We start from the raw sequence: 16,855 nt of genomic DNA, 5'->3' as shown, positions 1-16,855 counted from the left end.
TGGAGATAAACAGGTTAAGAGGTAGTATTATAAAGGTCTTAAACTTACAAAGAAAATATAGGCTTCCAATTGTCTTTTGGAATATTCTTGTGGGGGGTGGAAAAGACTCAAAGAGTTTTTGTTAAAATATACAGAGAATAATTAAATAGAATGAGCATGGAATATAATTACATGTTTTAATAGTTAACCATTATTTTAAAATCATTACCAAAATAAAATGTAGATGTATTAAAAGTTGTTCACTATCACAAACACTTTTGATCTCAATTCTAAAAACTATGTATTCTACCAACACTAGCTTTTCAAGAAAATTTTTCAAGAAAACTTTCAGTGATTGTAATTAGATTAATAACTGATAAATAACTACTTTGTGTTATTTCATGAATAACAGGTTTATAAAGTTCTTCATTCTAATGAAAATTATTTTATTACTCTCTTAAACAAGAGATACATTTGTTTTAGATACATTTAGATATTTTCTTACTGAAAGATCCTTTGCAACTATATTTTAAAATATACAGATAAAATTTAAACAATACATGTAGACGAAACATAAATGCAAACATTTTTAAAATAAAATGATATACTCTAAGGTAGCTGCTAAAAGTTGCTTTACCTTCTGGAGCATCAGCATCACACCTCTTTGACACAGAAGGAGTGGAATTACCTTTATGACCATCAAAGGTTATATTGCTCTAAATGATAAAACATGTGAATAGCATGTAAATATATGGACACTTTAAAACTTTTTATTTTATTTAAATATCATAGTTACAAGGTTGTTAATAATACAGTTTTTTTTTATAGTTGCAAAATAGTTCATGATTTTCACTTATCCCAATGTACAACACCCATGACCAGTGCACATTTCCCACCACCAATGTTCCAATTTTCCTCCAATCTCCCTCCTGCTTACCTCTGGAATAGAGATTTTTCTTTTCTTTTTCTCTCCTCTTCCCCTATCTTTTCCTCCCCTTTCAATCACCTCCCCTCTCCCTTCCCCACATTCCTCCCTCTCCCCTCCAGCTCTCCTTTCAGCACCTAGTTCTTGTCAAGCATAATCATTTTCAACTATAATTGTCATAATGGTCCTTTTTCTGCCTTAATTGCACTCCACCACTATTTGTGATTGGTCTTCCTGGCTCTTGTTTCTATTGCCTCTGGATATTTTTACCATACTTTAAAAATTTTAAATTTATTATCATATTTTTAATTTAATATATATTCCACAAATGATTGTAACTGTTTATCCTTCTCTCATAATCTCATTTTTCCTAACAGCTACATAATCACTGATTTATATGTATGCAATTGGGTAGCTTCCAGATTCTAGTTGTTATGAATAGTTCTGTAATGAACATACGAATGTAGAGGGTTTTTATGCATTATATTTTGGGCTCCTAGGGTTTATTGGTAGGAATAGTATTGCTGGGTCACGTGGAAGCTCAATTTCTAGTATTTTTGAGTAATATCCATAAATTTCCCCTAAACCATATATTTTATTAAAAAGTGAATACTTTCAACTTTATACTTTCCTGCTAAAACTATTTCTAGCTAATACATGGGAAGATATTTCTTATGCCAATTGAAATATAGGACTTCATAGTCCATCATGGAAAAAAAGTAGTGATTTTTATTTATGTTAAAGAATGATTTCCATTCAGTCACACACACAAAAAAAGAGTAAGGGGTGAGACACAGACAGTACAGTGAATAGGGCATTTGCTTTACACACAGTCCACCCAAGTTCAATTCCTGCATGATGGTCTCCCATGCCCTGCTAGCAGTGCTCCCTGAGCAGAGCCAGGAGTAAGCCCTGAGTGAGCACCACTGGGTATAATCTCTCTCATGCAAAAAAAAAAAAGTAAAATAGGGTGTTTAATTAACACAACTTACTGAACAGAAAGCATATAAGAACAGTAACAAAAGAAAAAGGGGAAAGAAGTGATAAATAACTTTTAATGATCTTGGCCAAGAACGCAGCTCAGCAATAGAGCATCAGCCTTGCTTGGGAGAACTTGGATTCAATCTGTAGCACCTCTGAGGGTAAACACAATATTCAATGGCTTTTTAATATTGTGAAACTCATATTCAGGCCATCTGTATATTCCATTACTATCTGTGCTGAATCCACCAATATTATTAGTTTTCAATGAACTATTAAATACCTAACAATATTATGAAATATTATAAAAAATACAAAACAAAACAAAAAAATCACTACTGAACAACAAATGTGTCAGAGAAGAAATCACAAGATCCTGAAAACAAATGAGAATGAATTATCAGAATTTGGGGACACAATAAGAGCAGTTTTAAAAAGAATGTGTATAACTTTGCAAGCATTCACCAGGAAGGTATAAAGGGCCTAAATATATAATTTAATGGCATAACTTAAAGAATTGGAAAATGACCAACAAAATGAGCTGAAAGCAGGCAGGAAAGAGGAAATAATAAAACTGACTACAGAAATTAATGAATTAGGCACCTGTCACAGGGGACATTATTCAAAGAAATAGATCAAACATTATTGAAATTCATATGAACAAAAGACCTGGAATAGCAAAAGCAATACTTGGGAAAAGAAAGATGGGAGGCAACACTTCCTTCAACTCTAATCTATACTAAAAGCAGTAGTTATTTAAACAGCATAGTACTAGAAATAAAGGCAGAACCTCAGATCAATGGAAGAGATCTGAATATTCTGAGATTGACTCTCAGGCATACTTTTAATTAAAGGGGAAAGAAAAACAAAGTAGACCAAGGAAAGCCTCTTCAATTAGTGTGATTGGGAAAAATGGTCAACCACATGCAAAAATGTGAATTCACACCTCTTTGGAACACCAGGTACAAAGGTCAAATCAAAATGGATTAAAGACCTTGACATCAGACTGAAACCATAAAGTTCATAGAGGAAAAATGTACGCAAAACACTTCTTGACACTGAAGCTAAAGGCCATCTACAGGATGAAACACTTGCCAAGCAGGAGGAAGCAAGATAAACAAAAGGGGATTATATTAAATTGAGAAGTTTCTGCACATCAATGTTGGCACAGATATGGGGAGAAAAGGACTTTTATTCACTGTTGGTGGGAATGATGACTGCTCCAGCCTTTTTAGAAAACAATATGGATACTCCAAAAAAAAAAAAAAAAGAAGAAATTGAGCTCCCATATTATTTAGTAATACCACTCCTAGCAATATATCCTAGAAATCCCAAAACATCACACAGAAAAAACCTTCTGCATTCCTATGTTCATCCCAGCACTATTTACAATAGCCAGAATCTGAAAACAACTCAGATGCAAGACAACATATGAATGGCTAAAGAAACTGTGGTTTATCTATCCAATAAAAAAGAAGTCATTAAATTTGCTTATACATGGATGGACATGGAGAATATTATGCTGATAGCAGAGTATGATAATCTCAATAATCTCATTCATTTCTCACTCGTACAGTGATCTCACTCATTTGTGAGATGTAAGAAAAATTAATGATAGTATGGTAATATCCAGAGACAATAGAGATGAGGGCTAGGAGAACCACATCATGGTAGGACAATTGCCACAAATAGTGGAAGCAGTGCAGTTATGTTAGAGAAGGATTGACCAGACAATGATAGTTGGAACTGATCATTCTGGACAATATGTGGAGGCTGAAAGGAGATAAAGTGATATGTATATATCCCTTCATTACAAAAGTACAAGCAGCGGTGTCTAAAATGAGGAAAAGGAAAAGTATGAGAAAGTGAGAAAAATAAAATGCATATGCAGAGGCAGGCAAGGGTGGGGAGGTAAACTGGTGTTCAGGATATTTGTACTGGTGAAGGATATTATACGTTCTATGACTAAAACTCAATCATGAACAATTTTGTAAGCAGTGTTTAAATAAAGAAAAATAAACAAAGTCTCAGAGGCTCAATGCCTCAACATCTCCTATAACGAGACAGATTCTATAACTATTATAATAAAATTATGTTTTTAACATTTTAATGTTAATTTTAACATATTTTAACTTGAGAATTATACACATAAAACCAGAATATAAACCCAATTTTAACAATAACAACTTAAATCTAACTAATTTCATAGTCTACCTTTATAAATTAAAGTTGTTTTCTTTAAAGATCACTATGTCTTTTTTAATAGAAAATTTTAGTAAAATGTTGAAGAGAAAGAAACTCTCCATATAGGAAGAAACTTAGTATAAAACAAAGTTTTTTTTTTATTTTTTTAGGGAGAAAGTTTGGGGCTTTACCTGGTGTTGCTAAGGAGTTCCTGCTAGCTTAAAGCTCTGGTTTTAATTCCTAGCTGTGTTTGGAAAACCACTGGTGACATACCAAACCAGTGTTTTCTGAATGCAAAGCAATATTCCAGCCTAAAGAGCTACCTTTCTGACCAAATGTTAAAATTGTTAAAATGTCAAAATAATTTTATCGTCAAATTTTAACTTACCTCTATTAAATAATTTTGACTTCCATACATAACATATTGAGGAGCAAGACTATAAATCATGTAGCTAGTATGAAGTACTATAAGCAGAAGTATCATGCAGAGAAATAAGAGTGCCTGGGGCCTGGTTCTACCTCTTCTGATTTTATATAACTAGAAAGAAAAAAAGAGTATCAATATTTCAATAACATATTTTTATTTATTTAGGGGCCACTCCTGGCTCTGTGCTCAGGAAACACCCCTGGCTTGGGAGACCATATAGAATGCCGGGGGATCAAACCACAGTCTGTCCTGGGTCAACAGCGTGCAAGGCAAACCCTTACCACTGCGCCATTGCTCCGACCCCAATAACATGTTTTATTTATAAGGCTCTAGATTTATTTGCATGCATGTTAGGTATAACAGTTAAGTCAGCTGTTTCTTTATTCAAATTGAACATGAAAAATTTTTAATCATTCCATAAAATTATAATGATAAAGTCAATTCTCTAAACCTTTATGCTTATCTCTAGGTCTTTTTATTATAATTATTTAATTGAAGTAACATTCATTTACACAATTGTATATTTTTATGGGTATAATTTAATGCATTTCCTAAATATATGTAACCATCACAAACACCACTAAAGTACCAATTTCTACCACGTGTCATATATGGACAAATAATCTATTATAAGCTTGACTTAAAAATAATATGCTACTGTCTATATCAGGGGTCTTCAAACTATAGCCACAAGCCACATATTGTATTTATTCTCATTTTGTTTCTTCACTTCTAAATAAGATATATGCAGTGTGCATAGAAATTTGTTCATAATTTTTGTTTTTACTATAATCTGGCCCTCCAACAGTCTGAAGGACAGTGAACTGGCCCCCTGTTTAAAAAGTTTGAGGACCCCTGGTCTATGTGGTCTGTTCCCAGAAATTAATCTTATTTTATTGCATAAGAATATTACACATTCAGAGGTAAGAATTCTTTATAACTAATTATATCTAAAGATTAAAGAGAATACATTTAAGCTATACATTTTAAAGATATATTTGAGGTTTTATAAATTTACTGCATAAGGACATGTGTTCAAAATAGTTTCTATGAAATGTCCATAATATCAACTATATTCTAATATATACTTAGTTTGTGATGATATATGATAATCTAGATATGTTCAAATGTGTATACAACTAAACGGACATTAAACATAATGCTACAAATACAAGAAACTGAGTGATTTGTTTCATTTTAATACCAGAACATACTTTTTTTAGCAACCAGGATGCCACCTCTCTGTTAATATAATACGATATATAGTAAAACAATTCTAATTGTCCATGGGACAACAGTGCAATAACCTAAAATAAACACTTTCATAGTTTCCTTCAATGCTAGTAGTAGTTTTCTGAAATACCAAACATAGAAAGAAAAACAGAAATTTGCTGGATACTTACAACTAAGTCTTGCTTTATTAGTACATATCTCATCCCTTTCCTAAACTCCTTTCTGTATAATTTGTAGAGATAAATAAACCTAATGGCCATACTAAAATCATTAATAAAATTTAAAAGGATTACAAAGATACTGTGATATTTTGAGATACTGAAGCAATACTACATTTAAAATTTTTCCATCACAAGAAGTCTTTCATTAGTTCAAGGCATTATTTAATTGGGTTTTCTTTTTTTTTACTCAGTTTGAAATTGTCTCTGCCTGATATTTAAAGATTCTTAACTTAAAATGAGTATGAATAAAACCCAACATAGGGAATATCACTCATATTTAATTAAGATGATGAAAATAACTTTTTCTCTAATCAAACAGCAATGGTTAACTCAAAATAGAAAGGGTCATATTTTCAACTCCAGTACATCTCTTTGCAGTGTAATATGTTTCCATGAAACTTGCATACTAAAACCTTTGATATATAACTTCTAGACCAGTATTTCTCTGTGACTGTTGATAACTAGGGATGAATGTCTTTTGTAAGTCAAGAGAGACTTCTTTACAAAATCCCTCTAAATACTAGCTAGTATCACCTTCTCATTAAAACCACAAAAATATGTCTCTAGACAGTGCAAAAATGTATATAGAGGAGATAAGATCATTACTGCTTAAGATAGACTAAAAAATTTTTATAGTTAACATAAAGTAAAACATTTACATTTCTATCACTTTAGTAATTAGATATTTAAAACATCTATATAAGAATCTAAGATTTAAATAGTAGAAATTATACATGAAATATGAAAAGTATCAGAAAAATATTATAAAGCATACTCACTCTAATCCAAAAGAACCATATGCCAATATTTCGAATCCCCGCCATTGAAGTAAAAATAAAGTACATGATAATAACAGTTATAAGAATATAATCAAGAGGAAAAACCTGAAAAAGATATAACTGCATTTAGTACATAAATAAGAGCTCTAGACATTATGAAATTAAGTGATATTTCATTGCCTATATTTAGCAAAACATGGCCCCCAAAAGTAAAAGTTTAGGCTCAGGGATAACTTAGAGGTAGAGTACCCACCTCACATGCATTAGGCCAGTAAGATCAAGAGTTCTATTTCTCAGGCTGGAGACAGTAAAACAGGTATGGCTCTTGCCTTGCCTGTCCTGTCTGATCTGAGCTCCCTTCTTCGCACACTTATGAAACCCTAGCACTGACAGGAATGATCCCTGAGCAGAGTGAGGAGGAAGCCCCACTGAAACACAGTTGGGTATAGCCCCAAAAGAAATAAAGCCAATCCTCCGGCATCATCCTACATGCTTGAGTAGAACTCCAGTAATTCTGTTTAGTGCCACAACAAAGGTGAAATTAGCAGTGAACTGCAATCAATGCAAACATTGTGTGTATAATAAGAAAAGTTTGTGAGCTCTGACAAGTATGCAACTAAAAGTGTTCAAGCAGTGCAACCAAATATGAAATCCTTAAGGAGCATCAAAACCAAGTATGTAAGCCCTACAACTAAGTGTATGTAATACGCTATGGGTACATCACAGAACAAACAACAAAGGGAAGAAAAAAATTAATTTAATGCAAGTATTTCTTGGAAAAGTTAACCTCAGGTTTATAATGTGTCCCTAATCAAGTTATGAACATAAATTCAATAACATATCAATATACAATTGTTGGAGTTACCAGTTTTCACCCTAATCAGGATATTTTTTCTTTGCATGTGCTTGTCCCACCTGGGTGGGAAGAACCTCTGGATTGGGGCCCTACTCCAAAGGGATCATCTCCACTCATGGGATCGTCCTCTTCTTCCTAATAAAGACCTCGGGTCAGAGAGACTGCCACAGTTTTGGTTACTCAGCTTTTCTATCTGTCTGCGGGTACCCTTTTGCCTGCTTGCAGTGAGCTTGTGGTAGAATTTCTTGAATCTATTTTATCTTCATAACCTATGTGGATTATTTCCTGTGTCAGCATTGCTTCTAGACCTGGTTCCCATATTACCCCAGATTGCAATATGAGGTTTCCTCTACATACAATATGTATGTTTAAAAAATATTAGGGTACAATAAGTATTAATAAGTACGTCAATATAACTTTAAAGGGTATGAGAATGGCTAAAATTTAAAAGAGCCGATTTTTGGGGCCTGAGAGTATAGTAGGTAGGGCACTTGCTTTCAAATAGCTGACGTGCATACAATCTCAGGCACCCCTTGTAGTTCCCTGAGCATTCCAGGAGTGACCCTTGATCATAGAGCCAGGAGTAAGCCTTGAGTACTATACTGGGTGTGGCCCAAACAATACAAAACAAAGCAAAGATAAATAAATATAAGTGCTAATTTTGTACTTACTGTTTGTAGTAATGGTAAAAGCATATTCAGTGGATTAGTCAGGTTAGCTCCAAAAATTATGAAGCCAGAATCTATGCCAGCTGAATGCAGAGCTTTATCCAAACTAAAAAAAAAGTTATAAAGTCTGATTTTAGTACCACATTTTCAGTTTATTTAAAAAGAATATTATAATATAAGCAAGAAAACTCAATTAAGTTAAAGAAAATCAGGGATAGTAAAATTAAACCTCATAGATCTTACAGATATACTCTGAAATAAAGACATACTATTTTATTTGCTTTGGGGCCATATTAGCAGTGTTTAGGAAAAATACCTGGCAATGCTTAAGGTACATGCATGGTGACAAACATTAAATTGTGTCAGTTGTATGTAAAGCAAGAGCCTTTCCTATTCTATTACCACTCCAGCCTACAAAACTGTCTTTTTTGTTTGTTTGTTTGTTTGTTTTGTTTTTTGTTTTCGGGTCACACCCGGCAGTGCTCAGGGGTTACTCCTGGCTCTATGTTCAGAAATCACTCCTGGCAAACTTGGGGGACAATATGGGATGCTGGGATTCGAACTACTGTCCTGCATGCAAGGCAAACGCCTACCTCCATGCTATCTCTCCGCCCCTGCGATACTGTCTATTATTAAAACATTAATGTTTAATAAAAATTTATAATTACTTTTAAAACACCTCAGGTAAAAATGATGAATAGACTTCTAGAGTTTCCTAAACTGGCTTATCCTTTTAAGGAAGCAATTCTCATATCTCTAATGTGGAAATCCAGCTTTTTAATTAAACAAATAGAAAATGCTGTACAGTTTTACCCAACGCTACTACAATTCCTTGCCAACTAGAAGCAGTTGTCCACTCTTGTGAAACACAAGGCTAACAGAATTCAGCATAAAAAATGTAAACATTATAGGAATGGTATAAATGCTTTAGAAAATATACTTACTTTGATAGGAAGAGAGAAATTACAAATAGCAATGCAACTAGGATAAAAAATATTCCCCAAATGATCTAAAAGAAAAAATAAATAGTTATGAATTGATATTCAAAGAATAAGAACATCATGGTCAGTTATGTGTTAAGCATAAGAGAAAGATCTAGCCAAAATGATCTAAAATATATTTTAATTTACTATATACTCCTAGGCATTTGTCAATTAAATTTTTATTCTGAGACTATTTGAGTTAGTATACTTATAAAGATAAGGCAATTAAAATTCCTCAATATCATGTAAACAAATGAAAAGTTTTGATAAGCCAAATAAAAGATTTAATCTTCAATTCCACTCAATTTAAGTCTCAAAGTTAACTGAAGTGCATTAAGACTAACAAACACAAAATTAAATTATATTAACTTGTTGTTATAAAGGGATCTTGGAATATCTTCAGTTAGAGTAATAAAATTTTCTAAGTATATATAAAAAGTATCACAATGTAGAAAATACTATGTAACTCATAATGTTCCTGAAATAGAGAATAACACTAAAGAGGTAAAATAAGAATTTGTAAAGAAATGTGTTAAATGATATACACATTCATTTTCCTATACATGTATGAACATGGAAACTATTATGCTGAGTGAAAGAACTCAGAGGGAAAGAGAGAAATACAGAATTATCTCACTCATCTATGGGTTTTAAGAAAAATAAAAAAACATTATTGTAATAATGACCAGAAATAATAGAGATGAAGGCTAGAAGGACGAGCTCATGATATGAAGCTCACCACAAAGAGAAGTGAGTGCAGTTAGAGAAATAATTACACTAACAACTACACGACAATGTTAATGAGTGAGAAAAGTAGAATGCCTATCTCAAATATAGGCAAGGGGTGCGAGAGGTGGGAGAGGGGGTATATTGGTGATGAGAACGTTGCACTGGTGAAGGGGGGTGTTCTTTATTGACTAAAACCCATCTACAATCATGTTTGTAACCATGGTGCTTAAATAAAAATATTATAAAAAATAGATATTTAAGCCAATAAAAATATAAAATAGGCTTAATAGCAAAAAATTTTACTGTGAACAAGTTTCCAAGAAATAAAATTTCAAAACAAAATAGATGAAACCTATCTATATTAGCAACTAGGCTCCTTTCTTCCCTGATTAAGTTCCCTTTGTTCCAAAGCCAAGTAGACGAAGGAGTAAATGAATCTAGTGGAAATAAAATATTTCCGAATAATCATAGATATCCTTGGGCTAGAATTGATAGAAATGAATAAAATAAGAAAGATTTCTCATCTTACTGAATATGATTACAGTATATTAAAAAAGTCTAAAAGGTTAGATCAGTAAAATAACAGATAACCCCATCAAGGCATAAAGACAAACTTTAAAGTACATTTTAATCCTGTACTCTACGGAATTCTTCATATCTGAATGTCTGCTTGAGGTTGGCAAGGTAAGATAAAAAAGACAATAATCATTCTTTGAAATAGATTTCACATATCAAGTCATTTATTTCTAAAATGTTTCATTGTTAAGTAAGTTTGGGTGACTTCTTTAAGCATAAAGCTGGCCATATTGGAGGAGAGGATGGGCCACATCCCTGCATGCTGAAGTCATGCTTGCTGACTCCAACACCCAGAATCATTGTTTCCCCAATGGCCCTGTCTCATCACTGACCCTCTACAATTCCTTTTGTGGACATCTATATGACCACACTTCAGATATGCTAGTGTGGGGGCTGATATCACTTGAGCATTTGGGAGAGTGAGGGTACCCTATCCATATTTCTTTCTTCCAGGAAGCCTGACAGTAACCTTGCCCACAATGCAGTCACCATGTTGGAATCGGGCCAGCTCCATAGACAGCAGCTAAGTACATGTCCCTTAGTTTCCAGGACATGCCCATATTACTATCAGTAATAGTGCCTTGAATTTTTGGACTTCAGTTGTTTGATGTTTCCTAAGGGAACAACCCAATTTAACATAATGGACAGCTAACAACAAGAGTTTACTAAACTTTCTGCCACTATATTCATGACTTCATTAGAGATAAAATATTTTTCACAAATGTGCTTATTACTGTATTTTTCTTCTTTTTTCTTCTCTTCCATTGAGTTTTTAATTTTTTTCAGTGATTTTGCTTTCACTTACCTGGAAACAAATGGATTATGATCAATTATGTCAAATATGTGACACATTTTCTTTAAATAAATAAATAAAATATTCAAACATACCAAGTGATACATTTTAGTACCAATTCAATTCTACAGAACTTTCAGAACAGTGAGTTCAGGAATATAGCTATAAGAGGTGTATATCTGCCATGCCCTGGGTCCTGAATTTGACCCCTAGCACTGCATGAACTCCCCAAAGCTGGACCTATGATAGCATCTGTCCATATTGTTGGGCTAGTCTTTTTTTGAGTATCTCTTGGGCTCCCTCCACCAAAATAAAAACAACAATTAAGCATTGCCAATGTATGATAAAAATTTTATTTTAATGCTTCTTCCCTTTAGAAAATTGGTTTCAGTTAGGTTTTCTTTCTTATATAGCTAAGGATTCACAGTGGATGGGCATAGACGTTTTACTAGTTTTTCCAGCTTTGATTCAAATATGCTAAAACCTTTTATTAAAGCCTGAATATACTAACAATGAATAATTTGAAAGAGATTAAGAAAATAGTCCATTATATAACATTAAAAAGTAAAATACTTAAAATAGGAAAGAAAACAATTGATACACTTCAAAATACTTGTTTAATTAAATGAAAGAAAACATGAAAAATGAAGACATTTGATATTCATGGACTAGTTAAAATGCCAATCCACTAAAATTGACCTAAAGTCAATGAACACTCTTTTATTCAGAAACATAAAAGAAACATTAAAATTCCTACAGAATGAGTACACCTCAAAAGTTACACGATCTTGAAAAAGAATCCCTATTACATATAACCAAAGCCCAACAAACAAACCTTTACATAATTGATCAAATAATTTTTGGTAAGGATAAATGAACATTCACTGGAAAGTAATTCAACAAATTGTATCATGGAAAGGATATTAATGTGTAAAAGAATATTTACAAGGGAGTCAGATCCTTTCCCTTCACCATATACAAATATTTATTCAAGAAAGATCAAAGACATAAATATAAGAACTAAAATATTAAATTCCTAAAAGAAAAATATAGGAAGAAATTTTAATGACATTATAATGTGCACAACAAAGGCATACTCAACACTCAACAGTAAAACTAAATTGCTTTTCATATAAATTAAAACATTTTTGTAACTCAAAGAACATAATAAATAAATAAAATATTACCCATAGAATCAAAAATAGTTGCAAATCATATAGCGGATTAATATTCACAATTTGGAAAACAGTCTTAACAGCATTACAAAACATAATAATTTTTCTTGGAGGTGGAACAGAGGAGTAGGCCACACCAATCAGTGCTCAGGGCTTACTCTTAGCTCTGTGCTCAGGAATTACAACTAGTACTACTGGGTAGACATATATGGTTCTAGGAATAAAACACAGGTCAACCATGTGCAAGACAAGAGCCCTACCTGCTGTATTATCCTTCGGCCCCTACAACTTAAATAATTCAAAAGGGACAGAGCATTTAATATTTGTATGAGGTATCACTTCAAAATAATTACACTTATTTTAAAAAATAACAAGATTGCCAGCACATGAAAAAACTATGATTTGTGCATCACTGACAGAAATGACACAGCTTTTGTCAAAAATAGTTCGTAGGTTTCTTATAAAATAAAGCAATTAAATACAACTCATTATATTTCTAAGTATCTGTGAGAAAGATTTGAAAACATACTTGTAAACCAATTATCACAGCAACATCATTTTTAGAAGCAAAAAGCTGAAAACGATCCAATTTTCACTAACAGATAAATGGACAATTAAAAAGTAGAAATTCTATATATCTATCTCTGAAATATGAATGATAAACACTGAATATAAATGCTCTAAATTAAATAAGTCAGAAAAGAGTAAAATCACATGGGATATTTAGAAAATTAAAATTCAGAAAACATAATAAAGGTCATTCGTGGAGATATTGGGTAGGGAAGATAATTTCAATCTAATGGAAGGAGTATTTTCTGTCTAAGATGACCAAAAAGTTCTAGAAATGGCTAGCAGTGATGGCACAGCAATCTGACTATACTAAATACTATTAAATTGTATCCTTATAAATAGCTAAAATAGATGTTTTATTACTTGTATTTAGCACAATATATGTTTTCTTGAAAACACAATAGAATAAATTTGTATTTTACTGAAGTATGAGTATGTAGTAAAAAATTTATCATTATAAAATCTCAAGTTGCATCGAAAAACAACACTACATACAGATACCTAAAGTCAATTAGTTAGAAAAGTTCAAAGTGTGCCTTTCTGTTAAGGGAAAGTTTTATGAAGCAGTTATAGTACCTCCATGCTTAGGACAAATTTCTGCACTCCATATAAACATGGTTTAAAAGAGGTATTTGAAAGAGTTGTTAACTTATTCTAATTGGATGCTTATTTTTATGTATCCATAACATAAAACTAATATTTTTTCTTAAGTTACAAGGAAGTATTTAAGAATCTTAAAATTCTATATGAAACTATAACAAAGCAATGTTTCTCAACTGTTTATATGAGACTATTGCATTTATGTATTACTTGTTTTCATTCCAATACCAAAAGATGTTATGGATAAGAAAACTGAGGTTTAGAGAGCTGGAGTAACAAGTATCTGCCTAATTGGTAGAAATGAACAATTATTCAAACCTAGAGATACTCTAAACTTTCAGGTTCCTGAAATGAAGTATGCATATTTTCTACCTTATGGCACGGTGAAATCACAAAACCAATATATATTTTAATGATGATCTATTCTTATGGACAACACAAAACAACTACAAATTAAGCCCAAATCCACTTTCTACCTTCATTTTGTCTAATGTTTTAACACCCTAATAATCATAGTTTTTGAATTACAACTTTTTTCATTCCTGTATACAAAATTATGGTGATGATTTATGCCAGCTATATGAGATACAAGAAACAAGAATCCCGTGGCATGTAGTAAAGCTATTTTTGTAGACTCAGGATCATTTTAAAATGCCTTAAAATTAATTTAACTTAGGTGCTTGAATATATGTATCTCTGCCAACAATTTAAGGGTGGCAAACAATGGAAAGAAAAGAAAAAATATTAATAGGGAGTAAAGAAAGAGAAAAAAAAAACCAATTATTTTTCCCTTCAGAGGATGCTGGTAAAAAAAACTATCCCACTTCTACAAATCCTGGGGTTCCTGGAGTGCACAGTCTTGTGACACTTCCAAATTCCACAATATTTGACGGTCCAGTAGGAGCACAGCAAAGCTAATTGGAAAGTAGCACAGCAGTAAACTAAGCTCAATAAGCAAAAATTACAATACAGAATGACAAGTCGCAACAAACAACTAAGTAAATTATCAATGACTTTAATCACCCCACTGTAAGATTTTTCAGAAACTGTCTTTTACTAAACTATATTTTGATAATTCCATTTAACATTTTTTTTTTAACCAGCCAATATAAGGTATTAATTTGTGCCCTACAGAGGGGGCAGATTTGGAGGGTGGGCAGGAAACTAGGACTACAGTAGAGGGAGTCTCATGGTGATGATGGGACTGGTACTGAAACACTGAATGCATGAAATAACTATTCCTTTTTTTTTTGGTTTTTGGGCCATACCCAGTGGCGCTCAAGGGTTACTCCTGTCTATGTGCTCAGAAATCACTCCTGGCTTGGGGAATCATATGGTTTGCTGGGGGATCAAACCATGATCCATCCTAGGCTAGCGCGAGCAAGGCAGATGTCTTAGGGCTTGTGCTACCACTCCTGCCCCGAAATAACTGTATTCTGAACAACTTTGTAAATAGTGTTTAAAGTTTTTAAGTATTTTTAAAAAATATAAAGCAAAAATACATAAGCAAACAAAACAATAATAAAAAGCAAAGTGCAGGTAGTACAGTGGTAGGGCGTTAGTTAGCCTTGCTTGTATGGCTGACCCAGAATGGACTCAGGTTTGATTCCCAGCATCCCATATTGTCCCCAAGACTGCCAGGAGAGATTTCTGCGTGCAGAGCAAGGAGTAACCCCTGTGCACTGTCAGGTGTGGCACAACCCACTACCCCCAAAAGCAGCAGCAAAGTGCAGACACTGAAAAAAAGACTACACTAAAGTATACTTTTATAAACATTAAATGAAAAAGTAAATTTTATTATTTTGTTATGCTCTGGAACCCTAATATGTATCCTAGAACTTCTATTAGTGGAAACACAAAAATTTACCAGATACACAATAGCTAATATATTATTTATATGTATATTAATTTAAATGTCTAAATAATTGCCATATTTGCATCGTACATGAATAAATGTAGAGAAGTTATTTATCTTGCCCAAGTTATGAACTAAAATCTGTGTTTGTAAAGGCACCACACTGGAAACCTCAAAAGAACTCAATTTATTAATTACTAATTTAAAATTGAAGAAAGCCAGCATAATTACTTTTAACTCCATTTACCTTCAGAGGACGCAAAGCACCACAAAATTTTGTCCAGCAGCTATTTTCAATGAATTCTAAGTGCCTGTCTCTCTTTTTAAGTGTCCGTAATCTGTCTTCAAATTGTTTTAAGGAACGTTTATCCCTTGCTGACAAAGGTCGACCATCTTTGCTCTGTGAATAAGATCAAAAAAAAGCTGCTTATTATTAAGACCTTAATAAGATACCTATCTGATTTTGTATCTCAAAAAACACAAGTTTTTTGTTTGGTTTGCTGCTTTTTGTTTTGGGGCCACTCCTGGTAGACAATGATGCAGGAGATAGGTCCCACATGCAAGTAAACACCCTACCACTGTGATATCACTTTGGCCCAGCACGTTTTTTTAACCCCTTTTATTTAAATGCCAGAGTTACAACGTTGTTCATTAAGTTTCAGTATTAGACTGTGTACACCCTTCCCACATTTCCCCTGCTCTGGGGGACATTTTACTGTTCTCTTCTCTCAGTTCCTCTCCCTTCTCCCAGTCCCTCTTTTTCCTCCCTCCCTCAATCCTTCCCCCTTTTAGAAACTGATTTGCACTACTGTTACAAAAGGCATAAGTACGTATCACTTTATCTCCCTTCAGGTTCAGCACTCAGTTCTAGTCTGAAGTAGACAACACAATTTTTTTAAGTTAGATGCTCTACAGACAAATTAACAAACTGAAGAAAACTGATGCCCTTTCCTATGGTCATCTCTTTTAACATGCATTTCTCATGCATGATGCACTTACACAATTGCTTATATAAAAATAAACTTATTGTTTTGTTCATAAAAGTTATAGATTCCATAAAGTTGCTGCACCTAACACTGACCAATTCTTTTACATGTACTCAAAGCTTCAGAATATAACTTGAAATAGTATTATATTAATTTATTTTATGAGGAAAAATAAGATTTATAGATAGGAAGGCTTCATTATTCCAAATATATTAAACAACTTTAAATCTGATGTATCAACCTTGCATTTCAGGGGAAAAAAACTAATCTAATAATAAATATTATGTTAGAATAAATTAGATTCTATTTGTTTTATAAAGCAAAATAGTTTTGTT

The 16,855-nt window shown here is 32.7% G+C and overlaps 1 protein-coding gene across 1 annotated transcript in view; it reads right to left on the bottom strand.

Moving 5' to 3' along the window:
• The window catches only part of LMBRD1 (LMBR1 domain containing 1), a 100,322-nt gene that overhangs the window by 17,311 nt on the left and 66,156 nt on the right, over positions 1-16,855 (bottom strand). Inside the window, exons 9-14 of the mRNA XM_049776870.1 lie at positions 15,782-15,934; positions 9,198-9,262; positions 8,257-8,359; positions 6,730-6,834; positions 4,458-4,607; positions 617-695 (exon numbers count right to left, since the gene is read on the bottom strand). Of these exons, the coding sequence (XP_049632827.1) occupies positions 617-695; positions 4,458-4,607; positions 6,730-6,834; positions 8,257-8,359; positions 9,198-9,262; positions 15,782-15,934 (655 nt within the window). The remainder of the gene's footprint in view (positions 1-616; positions 696-4,457; positions 4,608-6,729; positions 6,835-8,256; positions 8,360-9,197; positions 9,263-15,781; positions 15,935-16,855) is intronic.

This window comes from Suncus etruscus, chromosome 7 (genome assembly GCF_024139225.1).
Source record: "Suncus etruscus isolate mSunEtr1 chromosome 7, mSunEtr1.pri.cur, whole genome shotgun sequence".
NCBI lineage: Eukaryota > Metazoa > Chordata > Mammalia > Eulipotyphla > Soricidae > Suncus > Suncus etruscus.
Note: the sequence above shows the minus strand (reverse complement) of the source record. Positions and strands in the feature narration are given on the sequence as shown.